Genomic DNA, 15,630 nt, shown 5'->3' with positions numbered 1-15,630 from the left:
GAGACTTTATGTAAATGCAGCCTACGCAGACAAACAGAGAAGCCCCTGTGCACGTGCGCACATGTAAACACACGGTATCTGTTCAACAGGATTTTCCTCATGAGAGTTTGCGTTCCAGTCGAGCTTATATGGTTGAACGGATCATGTGCTATGACTCAGTATGTTTTAACCTGACTCCCAACCAGCCTGGTAAAGATCACAATATTTACATGTGTGTGGGCAGCGTGTATGTGTGTGTTTGTGCTCACGCACAACAGTCGATCGAACAAGTGTCAGTGCGATCGTTCTGCACATACAAATGCATTTAAAGGTTTCTGTAGCTCTAAGAGTAAAGCGTGGTGCTAGCAATGGCGGGGTCGTGGGTTTGATTCCTAGGAAGTGTATCAACTAAAAGGACTGAAAAGCAGCCATTTTAATTCATATACAGTGATGGCCAAGATTATCAGAACACTAGTATTTTCACTAGTTAAAGTCAGTTATCTTTTGCAGTAGTGTGTCAGTAGGAAATATCAGTTTACATTTCCAAACATTCATTTTGCCATTAATTGTAATAATTCAGTGAGATTTTTGTTTGCACAAGGAGTCTGACAACAGCCAGTGCTCCACACAGAGATCTGATCTGGAATGACATGAAGAAACAGAGCAAAATGAGACAGGCTAAATCCAGAAGAACTGTCTCTAAAAAATGCTTCAAGAAACCTACCTGCAGAGCTACAGTACTATTATAATAATGTCATAAATAGATTTTCTTTATCAGTTGATGTCTATTAACTAAATTAAATCAACATCCCTTGCGTTAAAGCAGCTTTTGCCGTAGGTGCACTTGCACATTGTTTTTGACGCAGCTTTGCATCTTGAAGATGTATTCACAGTTCTTCTGGATTAAGTTAGTCTTAGTTTGATCTGTTTCTTCATGTCATTCCAGACAGATTCCATGATGATGAGATCAGATCTCTGTGTGGAGCCCTGGCTGTTGTCAGACTCCTTGTGCAAACAAAAATCTCACTGGATTATTACTATTAATGGCAAATTGAATGTTTGGAAATGTAAATGTTATTTCCTACTGACACATTACAGCCAAAGATAGAAATAACTGACTTAATACCATTTTAGCTGATGAAAATACTAGTGTTCTAATCATTTTGCCCACCATTATGTGGAAGGTGAGTGCCAGGATTGTGTAGGTACTGTGGGTTTGTCTGGTAAAGCGGGGAGAGAAAATGGCAAAATACTCAAACTTGTGCAACTGAAAGCTGAAAAATGCAGACTTAGTCTGTATAATGTTGCATATTATTGTATGTAATTCTTTTTTTAAATGCATTGGATAACAAAAATGGATTCATCATAATCAGAAAGTGCTTTATTGGCAAGTGTGCTTGCACATACTAGAGAATTTTTATTAGTGTGAAGCTTCAAGTGCTTCATAAAGACATCAACATTTTTGTGGATAATATGAATAAATATAGTGAATTTGTGAAGTATTCCACTAAAAGTGGAGTATTGCACTAAGCAAGGACTTGAGGGGCATCAACTGTTCAAGAGGGAAATGGCCTGTGGGAAGAAGCTGTTCCTGTGCCTAGGTGTTCTAGTGCCTTTTGTTCTGAGTCTACGTCCAGATGGCAATAGTTCAAAGAGGTTATGGCCAGGGTGAGTGAAGCCTGAGAGGGTTTTACCTGCCTTCTTTCTCACTCTGGAAGAGTACAGGTCTTGGTTGGTGGGCAGGGGGGGCACCAGTAATCTTTTCTGCAGCCTGGGCTGTCCACTGTTTTTCTGATGTGAATTGGTAGCTGAAACAAACCACCTCCAGGTTGTTGAGGTTGACTCCTGACTGTGGTATCAGGAGCTTGACGGAGGAGCCTTTAGAGGTGCAGTCATTTGTGTACAGCAGGGGTCTCCCTGGTTCTGGAGGGCCGGTGTCCTGCAGAGTTCGGCTCCAACTTGCCTTTAACGCAAGTTGACTGCCTGGAAGTTTCTAATACGCTTAGTAAGACCAGGTGTGTTAAAGTGGGGTTGGAGCTAAACTCTATGGGACAAGTGGCTCTAGGCACAGGATTGGACACCCCTTGTGTACAGGGAAAAGAGCAGTAGGGGAGAAAGCGATGTTTTTCAGTAACTCATCCAAAAATGAAAATTCTGTTACCATGTACTTACTGGACCGTGTATCACTTTCTTTCTTGTGTGGAACACAAAGCAAGATATTTTGAAGACGTTTTGGTTACTTTCGTTGTATGGACGAAAAAAATAAATCACTGGGACTTTTCTTAAAATATCTGCTTTCATTGTTTTCCAGAGAAGCAAGTAAGTTGGAACAAAATGAGAGTGAGTAAATTCGGTGAATTGTCACTTTAAAAGATACTTGATTTTTAAATCAATTACCAGGAGTGGTATTTTGGACCAATGAAATTTCACAGTTGGTGTTTTTCTTTAATAGTCAAATTTGTCAGAATATCCACCTTTTTCTTGAGGACCGATGAGCCCTGTCTAAATGAATTAAACAGAAACTTTTTCAATATAACTAAAAATTAAAATAAGGGTTAAGGATTAAGCTGTGCTATTAGTTTTGCACACCAGCAAACCTGCCCATGTCCGGCGCTGTGTGACTTGCATAAACAATGACAAAAGAAAACGTGCATGGCTTTCAGCACTTACGTTAAAATACTGTGTGTGAAGTTATAGAGTAATGTGTGTTCTTATCATTTTGTGGACAAAATTCCACAAACTTCGCCCCAATCAGGAGCTGTATGTATGTGTGCCCATCTGTTTTTAAGGCAGCTGTATGTCACTTTATATCACCTTCTGTATTAAACTTATGACTGGTGAGTTATTCCAAAAGGACGGTCATTGCGACACTGTAAAGCCATTCTCATAGGTTTAACGTTATATAATTGGCTTTGAAAATACATTAATTTGACTAGAAACAGCAGAGACTAGAAATGTAAACCGTTTCAGATGGATGAGACTGCCGTGTTCAGAAGGTTGATGCACTTCTATGAAAAAAGCTGATAAAGTGCGATCTATAAAATATGCATAGGTGTAATATCCTGGTGGAAGCAGCAGGTCCTCCAGGTGGTTTTCACCTTTTTTTATGAATATTGTGTATTCAGATGCTCAACATTCACTTAGTGTACTGCTTTTGGCACACTATATAGTAGGGAAGTTGTCAAATTTGGATGCACAGATATCGTTAAAGGGATAGTTCACCCAAAAATGAAAATTCTGTCATTAATTACTCGCCCTCATGTTGTTTCAAACATAATTTTTGTACTTAAAGAAAACATTCCAACTTTAGTTGCGTTGCTGTCTATGCAGGGTCAGAAAGCTCTCAGATTTCATAAAAAAGTAATTAATGACAGAATTAAAATTTTGGGTGAACTAACCTTTTACACATTAAATTGGCCCCTGATTAAAAGCCAGCAAATGCCTAAAAGTCTTCAGATTGGCTGAAAAACAGAGTCTAGGCATGATTTTTCAAGACATATTTCAGTCATCCATTGAGTTGACAATTTATTCATGTTTTACCAAAAATCACTTACAGCTTTTTTAAAGTATTGTACAAATAGCTTTGATAATGAGATGATCTGCTGATAGATTTATTTAAGAGCAGTTTACAGTACAGCCTGTGGAAGGGCAGAGAAAAAACGAGTGATATGAATGGAAAGAGGGAGGAGAAGCGATTGGTGTTTTCTTACCGTATTGTTTTGCCGTTATTACTCCTGATTGCTGTGTCAATATTCAATTTCTCTAAATGGCATCTCCCTGGAGCTGCCTGTGGTTTGGTTTTCATTCGTCCTTCAGTTGTGTTTTCTCGGCTTTAACTCGTCAATGGAAAGATAGCGATCAATAAAGGGATGGAGAGAGAAGGAACAAAAGGGACAACGAAGGAAGCGTTCTCAAATCAGATTTCACTTTCGCTCCCCTGGAATTCGGCCACCTTCTCGCTTGTGCACATGAACATACATAGTGTTATCAGTTGAGATAAGGTGTAATGGATTTATGTGATGTCAGATTACACAGCGTGGCCTGAAGCAGATCAGGGTGGTCTGTTGATCCTTTCTAAGCGCAGTAGATCTTACAGTAGTCTCAGCTTTCGATAGACCACCCACAGTCTGTTCTCTGAGTGCCTGATGCTTAGTGCACACAAAAATGGCTTAAATCACCAGCCGCAATTGAAATAGCTGGCTTTATACAGCATACGTGACCACATTCTGCCTGGAAACAATGGGCATTGGCGACTGCGTATAAGGTTTTTTAATTTGTTTGTTTTCTATTATCAGTACTTATTTTGGACTGACAGAAATTTTTTGTTTTCGGCCCAAATGTTCACAGATATGTCATGTTTTATTGCACCATTCTGTGATGTTGTATAATCTACTTTAAATAATCTGTCCCTGAACAATGCATAAAAACAAAATGATCTGTGATTGGTCACTTAACATGTCAATCATTTCTACCTGTCTAAGTGGGCTAGAATAAGCTGCAGACATGCAGTACTTATAATTTACACACTCTATCAGTGTACTCGCATCACCCCTGATCTTTTTCTAACTGACGTTCCACAAGGAATTGTTCAGGTTTAAACTCAGTTTTCTCTGACCTTTATATCATATGAGAGGTCGCAGCCTCACTGAGGAACTCATGCCTGCTGTCAAAAGCTGATCTTGTCCATGCAACAATGCACACACTCTCTTGAACAGCAATGCAGTGATCTGAAATGACCTCTCCACATTTACCTCTTCTTTCATCCTTCCCAACCTCTCGCTTGTCCTCACTGTCTCTCTCTTTCTCTGTCTACAGCCTGATGAACTGACTAATGTCCTGGAGATTTGTAACATAGTGTTCACCAGTATGTTCACCCTGGAGATGATCCTCAAGCTTACTGCCTTTGGCTTCTTTGAATATCTGAGAAACCCCTACAACATCTTTGATGGTATTATTGTGATCATCAGGTAAGTGCATTCACTTTTATGGTTTGTAGAATGTCTGGGGAAAAAAACATTTTGGGTGTTATACACATGTTTTGCATAATATTTTGACAAAATAACAGCTTGACTGGGAATAAGTCAACAAAAATACTGATATTTTCCTTCTTTTTATTTATTTTTTATATTCTGCACATCACCTCAAGCATGCTTTTTACTGACACGGTAGTCTCCTTGGTAACCAAGTACACTTTAGCAAAAACATTTTTTAGGAGCAACATTTTTTGGTATAGTGAAACTACAAGTGACACAATAGAAGCCTGTTTTCGCCACTGAATAATAATAAAAAAAGTTTTTGTCTGTCAATTTTTTTTCAGAATTGCATGATACAAACTAGCAGTTCTGACTTCTTTACTCAGAATTGTGTTGTATAAACTTGCACTTCTGACTTTTTTTCTAGGAATTGCATGATATAAAGTCAGAATAGCGGGATATAAACTTGCAATTACAAGAAATAAAGTCCGATAAACTCGCAATTCTGTCTTTTTCTCTCAAAAATGCAAGTTTGTGTCTCACAATTCTGAAAAAAAGAAATTTTTTCCTTCATAATTGTGAGATATAAACTCGCATTTCTGACTTTTTTCTCAGAATTGTGATATAAAATCACAATTTTGAATGATAAAGTCAAAATTGTGAGATATAAACCCGCAATTCTGACTTTTTTCATTCAGTATTCTGAGATATAAACTTGCATGTCTGACTTTTTTTCTCAGAATTGTGATATAAACTCGAAATTGAGTTATAAAGTAAGAATTGTGAGATATAAACTCGCAATTCTGACTTTTTTTCCTGAGATTTGTAAAATATAAACTCGCAATTGCGAGTTATGACGTCAGAATTGAGATATAAAGTTGCATTTCTGACTTTTTTTCTTAGAATTGATATAAACTCGCAATTTCGAATTATAAAGTCAAAATTGTGAGATATAAGCTTGCAATTCTGACTTTTTTTCTTCAGTATTGTGATATAAACTCGCATTTCTGACTTTTTTTCTCAGAATTGTGATATAAACTCGCAATTTAGAATTATAAAGTCAAAATTGTGAGATATAAACTCGCATTTCTGATGATTTTTCTTAAAATTGCATAATAAAAACTCAATTGTGAGATATAAAGTCAGAATAGCAGGATAAAAGCTCTCAATAACAAGAAATAGAGTCAGAATTGAGAGAGAAAAAATCAATTCTGTTGTCTATTTTCTCGCAAATGCAAGTTTGTATCTTGCAATTTCTGACTTTTTTCCCTCAAAATTGTGAGATAAACTCGAAAAAGTTATAAAGTCAGAACTGAGAGAAAAAAGCTCAATTGTATCTTTTTGTCTTGCAAATGTATCTTGAAATTCTGACTTTTTCTCGCAATTATGAAAAAAGCTTTTTTTCCTCAGAATTGTGAGATATAAACTTGCAATTCTGACTTTTTTTTCTCAAAATTGCATGGTATAAACTCACAATTATGAGTTATGAAGTCGGAGTAGTGGAATATAAACTCGCAATTGCAAGTTATAACGTTTTGCAAGAGAAAAATTCACAATTCTTTGTTAATTTGCAATTTTTTCTGAGATGTTTTCAGAATTGCAATTCATTTTTATCTTGCAATTCTGACCTCATAACACGCAACTGTAAATTAAGTCAGAATTAGGAGATATAAACTCACAATTCTGAGGAAAAAAGTCAGAACTGCGAGTTTATATCACACGATTCAGAGAAAAAAAGCTTAAGATTTATGTTCTAGGTCGAGGACAAGAGTAACAGTGACCTTTAAACTGTACGGAAATTTGATGAAATTTTACTAATGTGACCACACATTAAAGCTATTAAAAATATATGTAAAAGGCATTGGAGTAGCAAAAATTAATGAAGAAGGCAAGATAAAATGTCAATTTTAATGCCATGTTCAAATAAAGGTTATTCTGTTATAGGCTACTCTCTACATTATAATCATCACTTTTTTGTGTGTTTGTGTATAGTGTATGTGAGATCATTGGGCAGTCTGATGGGGGTCTGTCCGTCCTGAGGACGTTCAGACTGCTGAGGGTCATAAAGCTGGTGCGGTTCATGCCAGCTCTGCGCAGACAGCTGGTGGTCCTGATGAAGACCATGGACAATGTGGCCACCTTCTGCATGTTACTAATGCTCTTTATCTTCATATTCAGGTGGGTTGGTCTTCGTTATTGCATTCATTGTACAGTATGTGAATGAAACTCAATGTATCTTTCACATCCGTGTGCTTACTCATAGTCTCTGTCCATACCCGTACGCACTGTTGTTTGTAATAAACGCCACACACTTTATCACACAAAGCAATGAGGTTTTATAAAACCCCACACCTGACAGCAGCTGGATCACGCCAGGCTCTGCATGGCTGAGCATCTCAGCTGCACAGAGTACACCTCAGCTTCAGCTGCGAGTGACAGGCCCATAAGGATCAGAGTGAGATTGATGGAGGGCAGAACAATAACACTCAGGCCCCTGGTGCCCACTGACTCACCCGCCTTCCCCCTGCAGCGCTGCAATTCCAGCAGAGTGCACCGAGACAGATGGAGGCTGCTGCAGGATTGAGTGCATAAACCAATCTCGCCGATCCGTCTTTCCCACTCACGTTTAGCTTTCATCGTATCCCCTTCCCCCCTCACCAACCATCTCAATTTATAACCCCTCATCTGAAAACAATGCCCTGATTTATGTCTCTTAAATGGATAGAGTTGTCCCCAGCCTGCGGGTACAGTCAACAGGCTTTCGTAACTGTTAGCAGATGCCTGGGATGACGTATGGATGGAGGGGATGGAGAGAATGAATCAGCATTACAGACTGGAAGCTATATTTGTGCCAATTATTAATCGCCTTCATCATTGCTCTGCTGCATAGAGAACTGCTGAACACAAATGAGGAGAGAAAAATGTTTGTCTTTCACTGGGTGGATTGTATGTATTTTGTGGGATGGTACTGTTAAAAATAATTTGGTAAAACATTGTGTCTTATTTATTTCGCATTTATGTATTTAGTGTGTTATTTTTATTATATACACTGCCGCCAAAAAGTCTGGGATCAGTAAGATTTTTAATGGTTTTTAAAGACATTTCTTATGCTCATCTAGGCTGCATTTATTTGATCAAAAATACAGAAAAACCCCTTGTTTCAGCACTGGTCATTCACACCAACAAAAAGATTATATATACTTATATACGTATACACATATACGTCACTTTTTGTTACGTTAGTTTAATTTTGTTTTTTGAACTGGAAGAATGAAATGGCTCTAAAAATGAGAGAGAGAAAAAAACACTGTTTCTTAATAATAGACTTAATGAGTGCTATTGTTGTTTTCACTGATGTGCATCCTGTACATACAGTGCCTTGCAAAAGTATTCATACCCCTTCATTTTTTTCACATTTTGTTTTGTTGCAGCATTATGTTAAACTGCTTTAAATTAGTTTTTCCCCACATCAATTTACACTCCATATGCCATAATAATGACAAAGCAAAAACCAGATTTGCAAATTTTACAAATTTATTAAAATTAAAACACTTGAAATAAGTACTTTGCATAAGTATTCATACCCTTAACTCAGTACATAGTTGAAGCACCTTTACAGCCTCAAGTCTTTTTGGGTATGATGTGACAAGCTTTGCACATCTGCATTTGGCAACTATCTGCCATTCTTTGCCTCACCTTTTCACCTCTCAAGCTCTGTCAGCTTGGATGGGGGCTGGCAGACATTTTCTAGAGTCCTAGTTGTTCCAGTCGTCTTCCATTATGGATAATGGAGGCTACATGCTTCTGTGAGCCTTTAATGCAACAGATTTTTTTCTGAACTCTTCCCTAGATCATTGCCTCAACGCAAGTCTGTCACTGAGCTCTACAGGCAGTTATCTTGACCTCAGGACTTGGTTTTTGCTTTCTAAATCATACTCATTCAAATCAATTTGCCACAGTTTAACTCCACTCGAAGTGTAGTAACATCTAGAAGCAATATGAAGTATCTGAGTGTCCCAGAAAAGGGTATGAATACTTATGTAGCGGGATCTTTTCAGTTTTTTATTTCTAATAAATTTGCAAAGTTGTTACAAACCTGTTTTGTGCTTTGTCATTATGGTGTATGAGATGTAGATTGATGTGGAAAAAAAAGTAATTTAAAGCAGTTTAACACAATGTTGCAACAAAACAAAACGAAAATATGAAGGGGTATGAATACTTTTGCAAGGCACTGTATATGTTAACATCTCAAAAAAAGTGTTTTTTTTTTTGGGGTTTCATGACCCTTTTAATGTAACAAATAACATGTTTATGAACTGATTACATAAAATCTGTCATTAGAAACATGTTACCGCCAGCACTGTATGTTTGTAGTATCACCCCTGTCTCATTTATCTCTAGGTGTGTGTTGGATTCTGCATTGTGTGATCCATCTCTCTAGCGTGACTGGTCTCATCTCTGGCTGCTGTCCAACCAGGACATATGTCTCCTCACACAGCACTGATATCATTTTTATAGGCTCCTCATCTCTGACAGACTCATTCATCTCGCATCCTGTTGAGGTCGATGGGAAGCATACGGTATCAGAATATCTAAACGTGAGAGTAACGTTCAGTGCTTGTTTGTCTGTTTGTTTCTGCAGTATTCTGGGAATGCACATATTTGGCTGCAAGTTCAGCCTGAAGACAGAGGCTGGGGACACCGTACCTGACAGGAAAAACTTTGACTCCCTGCTTTGGGCCATTGTCACAGTGTTTCAGGTGTGTAGCGCTCACGAAACTCATCTCACTTATGAAAGCACTGCTGCAGGTGATGGCAAACACAGGGGAACTGGGTGAAAACACATTTTAATCACACACACACACACACACACACACACACACACACACACACCTGGGTATTCTCTGTAGAGCTGAAAGGTTTAGAATACTACGTGGTATTATCTAAAATAGGCCAAGAATTTCTTGGTATTTATTGTATTTTTGGTTTTATTAAAATTAGTGTTATTGAGTAGTATAAATGCTTAATTAAATTTGTCTTACATTAAACAATATTATATTGTCTTATATTAAACAAAATAGTAAATAATAATTAAATACATATAATAAATTAATACATAAAAAATAAAAAGAGAAAAAAAATCTATTTTGGGCTTTTTATTACTATAAATAAAAATACTATAAATAATGAGATACAAATGCTAACATATATATTTTTTGTAAACAAAATATTGAATAAAAATAAAATACATAATAAATTAACAAGAATAATAAAATAATAAATTTAAAAAAAAAGAAAAATACGAAAATATATATAGTTTAATGATTTACTGTGTATTTATTTATTTATTGGCCTTTTTATTACAATAAATAAAAACAGGGATAGCATGAGGTATAAATGCTTATTTATATTTTCCTTATAATAAACAAAATATAAAATAAATAACATACATATAATAAAATGTATATAAAATACAAAATACAAAAAAAAAATTGGCCTTTTTATTACTATGAATGAAAACAGAGAAAGCATGAGATATAAATGCCTATTTATATTTTCTTATATCAAACAAAATGTTAAATAAAAATAAAATGCATCATATAAAATAATATATTAAAAAAGAAAAAAAAACTATTAATAGTTTAATGATTTATTATGTATTTATTTCTTTTGGCCTATATTCTTTTATTATTAAAACAAGGAAAGCATGAAATATAAATGCTTATTTATATTTTTCTTATATAAAACAAAATACAAATAAAATGCATGTAATAAAATAATATATATATTTTATATAAAGCTATATTTGTTTTTTGTTTTTTGGTCTGTGTTTGTTTATTTGCAGATCCTTACTCAAGAGGACTGGAACATGGTTTTGTATAACGGCATGGCCTCTACCTCCCCCCTGGCGGCCCTCTATTTTGTTGCGCTCATGACTTTTGGAAACTATGTTCTGTTCAATCTGCTTGTGGCTATCTTGGTCGAAGGATTTCAGGCTGAGGTAAGGTACACTCCTTAGGGCATTTGAGTAATTGAGTGTTTTGGTTGATGCACAAAACAATCTCTGACATAACGGGGCCGATAACTTTCGGTTTAGCTGCTGAATATTAATATTTCACGCTCACTGAGTTAATTTGAATGAGTTATTGTGAAAAGCATCTGCTGGCTGTGATGCTTTTCATAACAGGGTCAAATTTGTGCTGGCGTTTAGTGACAAAATGACAGCAAGAACATGGCGTGGCTCTAATAAATTACCGCTGTCCTGAGGCATTTTTCCACAGGCTTTTGTTGTTCTTGCCGGTGAATATATTTTCGATGTGCATGCTTGTATAAATAGGAGTAGGTTATCTCTCTAGGGAGCATGTAGAAGTGGGCCTCCAGGTTATGGTCTAGATCTGAAACACTATGTGAGGGTGAGTGGGGAACTAGAGCAAATGCGATTGACTTTCAGAGAGAGGGCAGTCCAGATTGACATATCTATTAAAAAATGCTCATGGCTGTTTAGTTATTTTACAAAAGAAATTCACCTTTTATTTGTCTATGGCTCACACAGTTGTCAACCCCATGTATGTTCACACACTTTGGTTATAAATGAGTAAAATCCACTTTAAAAGTGAAATTTCTGTGCCATGTGAATGTATTTCAAAGTATCTTGTGTCATAACCTTGTGTCCCTGTTTTGTTTTTGTTTCGGTCTGCAACAGGGTGATGCTAACCGTTCCTACTCTGATGACGACAGATCCTCTTGTAACTTAGAAGAAACTGAGAAAAAGGACTCACTCCAGCTATCAGGTACTGAGCTGTGGATTAACCAATGAAGTATTCTTAAAGCACAGCTGTGTTTCTCCATGAACCTTCTGTGCAGTACTGTAGTTTTATTTTTTGTTGTTGTTTTGGTTCATTCTGAGCAGAAAGTCTGGCTCCACCCGAAAACTGGAAAATGCTGCCTTTGGAGGACACATTTCAAGGTAGGAAGGCATCAAGGCACGTTCTGAGACACCTTCATCATCATCTGATTTTTGAAGGCAGCATAGATGTTTCCTTCGCTGCTTTTGATATCCCACAATCCTGTGTGTTCTATTTCATGATGGTTGAGCAAAAAAATAGGATGGCATCTGAAAGTTGTGTTTGGTGGTCAGTTGGTGTGTAAATGTATATGTAAATGTGTCTGACCAACATTTTGCACTTTCTAGCGAGAAATCAGTATTATAGTAACTAAATATTCTCTTAGTTATCACCAAAGCTCTTTCTATTTTGTTGTAGACAAAACCATTACACTGCCTCAGAAGCATGTCCAGAATTAGTTTCATGATGTGCCTTTGAGTGCAAACACTGCCTGTGAAGTCATTCCCAAAAATAAAAATCAGCCCATGATTTACTCACCCTCAAGCCATCCTATGTGTAAATATCTTTCTTCTTTCAGACGAATACAGTCGGAGTTATATTAAAAAATTTCCTGTCTCTTCCAAGCTTTGTAATGGCAGTGGATGGGTGGTGGAATTTTTGAATTCTAATAAAGTGCATCCATCCATCATAAAAAGTCCAAATACATGTAAATTCATTTCAAATACATATGGAAGTTTTCTAAAACAAACTTATTTTTCATTAATGAATCATTAAAAAATCCTCAAAATTATAAGCAGTACAGTTGTTTTCAAAAAAGAAGTTACTACAACATATTAGAATGATTTCTGAAGGATGTGACACTGAAGACTGGAGTAAGGGCTGCTGAGAATTCAGCTTTGTCATTGCAGAAAAAAAAATTACATTTTAAAATATATTACAATAGAAAACTAAGTTATTTTAAAATTGTAATCATTTTCCAAATAGAATTTTTTTTGTAGCTTGGTTGGACCAGTGATGTCACGTGGACTCACTTAACAATGTCGTTACTACCTTTCTGGACCTTAAACGTGGTAGTTATGTTGCTGTTTATTCAGGGTCAGAAAGCTCTGGAAAGAAATGGCACCTTGGTGAGCAAAAGAGACTTTTTCAAAAATCTTAATGACCCCATAGTCAGACTAGTCAGTAACCCATACAGTATGAATACACCGTTGTTGTGACAACATGCTCCTAAAATGCAATATCCTAAATAGTTTCAAAAATGTGTAAGAGCAATGCGTTGAAATGTTTCATTAATGTCTGGTCAAAAACAGAAAAAAAAAAAACATGGCGCTGTGAAATCTGAAGACATGATGTTATGAATAATGCATGTACACACTGACGCTCTCCACAGACAGAAGACAAACTTACACGCTCCCACCAGTGTCGCTTGGCATGAGAGGAGGCTTCAAAAATACCAGAAATCACACAAGCTTGAAACTTTAATAGGCTTGGTGGAATATACTTCTTAATTCCGCACCACAAACGCAAAACAAATTGTTTTTGACTTCTTGTCCCTTGCGATAAGCCAGCCAGCATTTCTCATTGCTAGAGTCTTTCGGATGTGTTTGTGATCTAATCAGTCTTGGCATGTGTCTTTGTGCAGATCCCAAGATCTCGACTTTGACCCCTAATGGGCATCTGGATTTGGCACCTGCACCCAACGCCAGGGGCCTGTACCCATCTGAAAGGCTGAGCTTCGCCCTGGGTTCCCGCAAGAGCAGCGTGAGCTCTTTGGGCAGGGCTAGCCTGGAGCAGACGACGCTGGTGAGCTATTGTGCATGCTGCAGTCAACCTGCCATTCATTACAGGGTCTTACTCACCGAGAGGGCACCGAAGCTATATCATACCACTCCAGCAATCCAAACCCTCTCAAAAAAGCACAAAGAACACAATAATTATCCATCAGCTCTGCATGTATTAGCATTTTGCCAACCATTAATAAGACACTTACTCAGCACTTAGAGAGCCGTCTCTACTCGTTTAGCTTGCACTATATTAGCATACACACAGAGGGTCGTTGAGCGGGCACTCGAAAGAGCTGAGAGCAACTTATAAACTACATAATTATTTTTACAATGGTTTAAATAATAACAGCCCTTGTGAGGAGGTTGGCTTTTTATGAGGGTTGGAGATGGTGAAGAGGGAATTCACTAAGAATGAGTCGAAGCATAGTTTATTTGTGCGTGCTGTCTGTTGTTTTAGTTTGTTTAGTTTGTTTGGGTGTTACATCATGTAACATTTTAGTGAGTCATGTGGGATGGTTTTGGGGTTTAGGTTGTGGAAGTCACAGCCGTTTAATGATTTATTAAAGGAGAAGTTCGGTTCCAGAACAAAATTTTCCAGATTATTTACTTACCCACCTCTTTCTTCAGTTGTAAAGAAATATTTTTTTGAGAAAACATTTCAGGATTTCTCTCCATATAGTAGACTTCTATTGTGCTCTCGAGTTTGAACTTCCAAAATTCAGTTTAAATGCAGCTTCAAAGGGAGGAAGAAGGGTCTTATCTAGTGAAACGATCGGTTATTTTCTTTAAAAAAATACAATTTAGATACTTTCTTACCTCAAATGCTCGTCTTGTCTAGCTCTGCGCGAACTCTGTGTTTTCCGGTTCATGCCAGTTAGGGTATGTTGAAAAACTCCAATCTCATTTTCTTCTCCAACTTCAAAATCACCCTACATTGCTGTTTTACCTTTCTTTTTTTTTTTTTTTTGTAAGGGCCGTTTGAACTTCTTTGCAGGACAATTTTGAAGTTGGAGAAGAAAATGAGATGGGAGTTTTTCGACATAAGTATGAGTAAATTATCTATACATTTTTGTTCTGGAAGTGAAGATCAGGGTAAATGTAACTTATTTAGTCTTCTGGGAAACATGTAAGTATCTTCTGTAGCTTTTGAAGGGCAGTACTAAATGAAAAAAAGTGATGTTTAGGCAAAATAAGAAAAATGTACACATCTTCATTCTGTTCAAATGTTTTCACCCCTGGCTCTTAATGCCTTGTTTTTCCTTCTGAAGCATCAGTGAGTGTTTGAACCTTCTGTAATAGTTGCATATGAGTCCCTCGGTTGTCCTCAAAAAGGTGGATCTCAAAATCATACAGTCATTGCTGGAGAGGGTTCAAATACTGTACACAAAAAAATGCTGAAAAAACAACGAATTTGTGGGACCTGAAGGATTTTTCTGAAGAGCAGCAGGCAGTGTAACTGGACAAACAAGGGACTCATGAACATGAACAACTATAACTAAACAAAGCACAGCTGTGGATCATTCAGTTAACACCGTATTAAGAATGAAGTATATGTAAATTATATCCAATATATGTAGCAATTAAATTTAAATTAAACTTTTTAATTTAATTTGATTATTTTATAGATTAAATTATAATTTTATAATTTTATATATAAATATATATGGTAACACTTTAGAATAGGTAACACTTATTCACTATTAACTACGACTTTTCCCTCAATACATTCCTAATTTGCTGCTTATTAATAGTTAGCCAGGTAGTTGTTAGGCTTAGGTATTGGGTAGGATTAGGGATGAAGAATAAGGTCATGTAGAATAAGGCATTCATATGTGCTTAATTAGTACTAATAAATTGCCAATATTCTAGTAATATGCATGCCAATAAGTCGTAGTTAATAGTGAATAATTGTTACCTATTCTAAAGTGTTACCATATATATATGTAAACCAGTGTGTAATTAAGATAATACATTCAAATAATATGGTAAGACCCATTTGTAATGTCAAGCAGCAAAACAATCTGTTTTGTACAGCCAAAAATAGCTGGA

At 36.5% G+C, this 15,630-nt stretch overlaps 1 protein-coding gene across 1 annotated transcript in view; it reads left to right on the top strand.

Annotated features, from left to right (window-relative positions):
- Positions 1–15,630, top strand: part of cacna1ia (calcium voltage-gated channel subunit alpha1 Ia) — a 208,455-nt gene that overhangs the window by 139,914 nt on the left and 52,911 nt on the right. The window contains exons 10-15 of the mRNA XM_073840932.1: positions 4,795–4,946; positions 6,945–7,130; positions 9,595–9,712; positions 10,798–10,953; positions 11,656–11,743; positions 13,440–13,600. Of these exons, the coding sequence (XP_073697033.1) occupies positions 4,795–4,946; positions 6,945–7,130; positions 9,595–9,712; positions 10,798–10,953; positions 11,656–11,743; positions 13,440–13,600 (861 nt within the window). The remainder of the gene's footprint in view (positions 1–4,794; positions 4,947–6,944; positions 7,131–9,594; positions 9,713–10,797; positions 10,954–11,655; positions 11,744–13,439; positions 13,601–15,630) is intronic.

The sequence above is a fragment of the Garra rufa genome, chromosome 1, assembly GCF_049309525.1.
Source record: "Garra rufa chromosome 1, GarRuf1.0, whole genome shotgun sequence".
Taxonomy (NCBI): domain Eukaryota; kingdom Metazoa; phylum Chordata; class Actinopteri; order Cypriniformes; family Cyprinidae; genus Garra; species Garra rufa.
The sequence above is the reverse complement of the archived record's forward strand: the minus strand, read 5'-3'. Positions and strand labels throughout refer to the sequence as shown.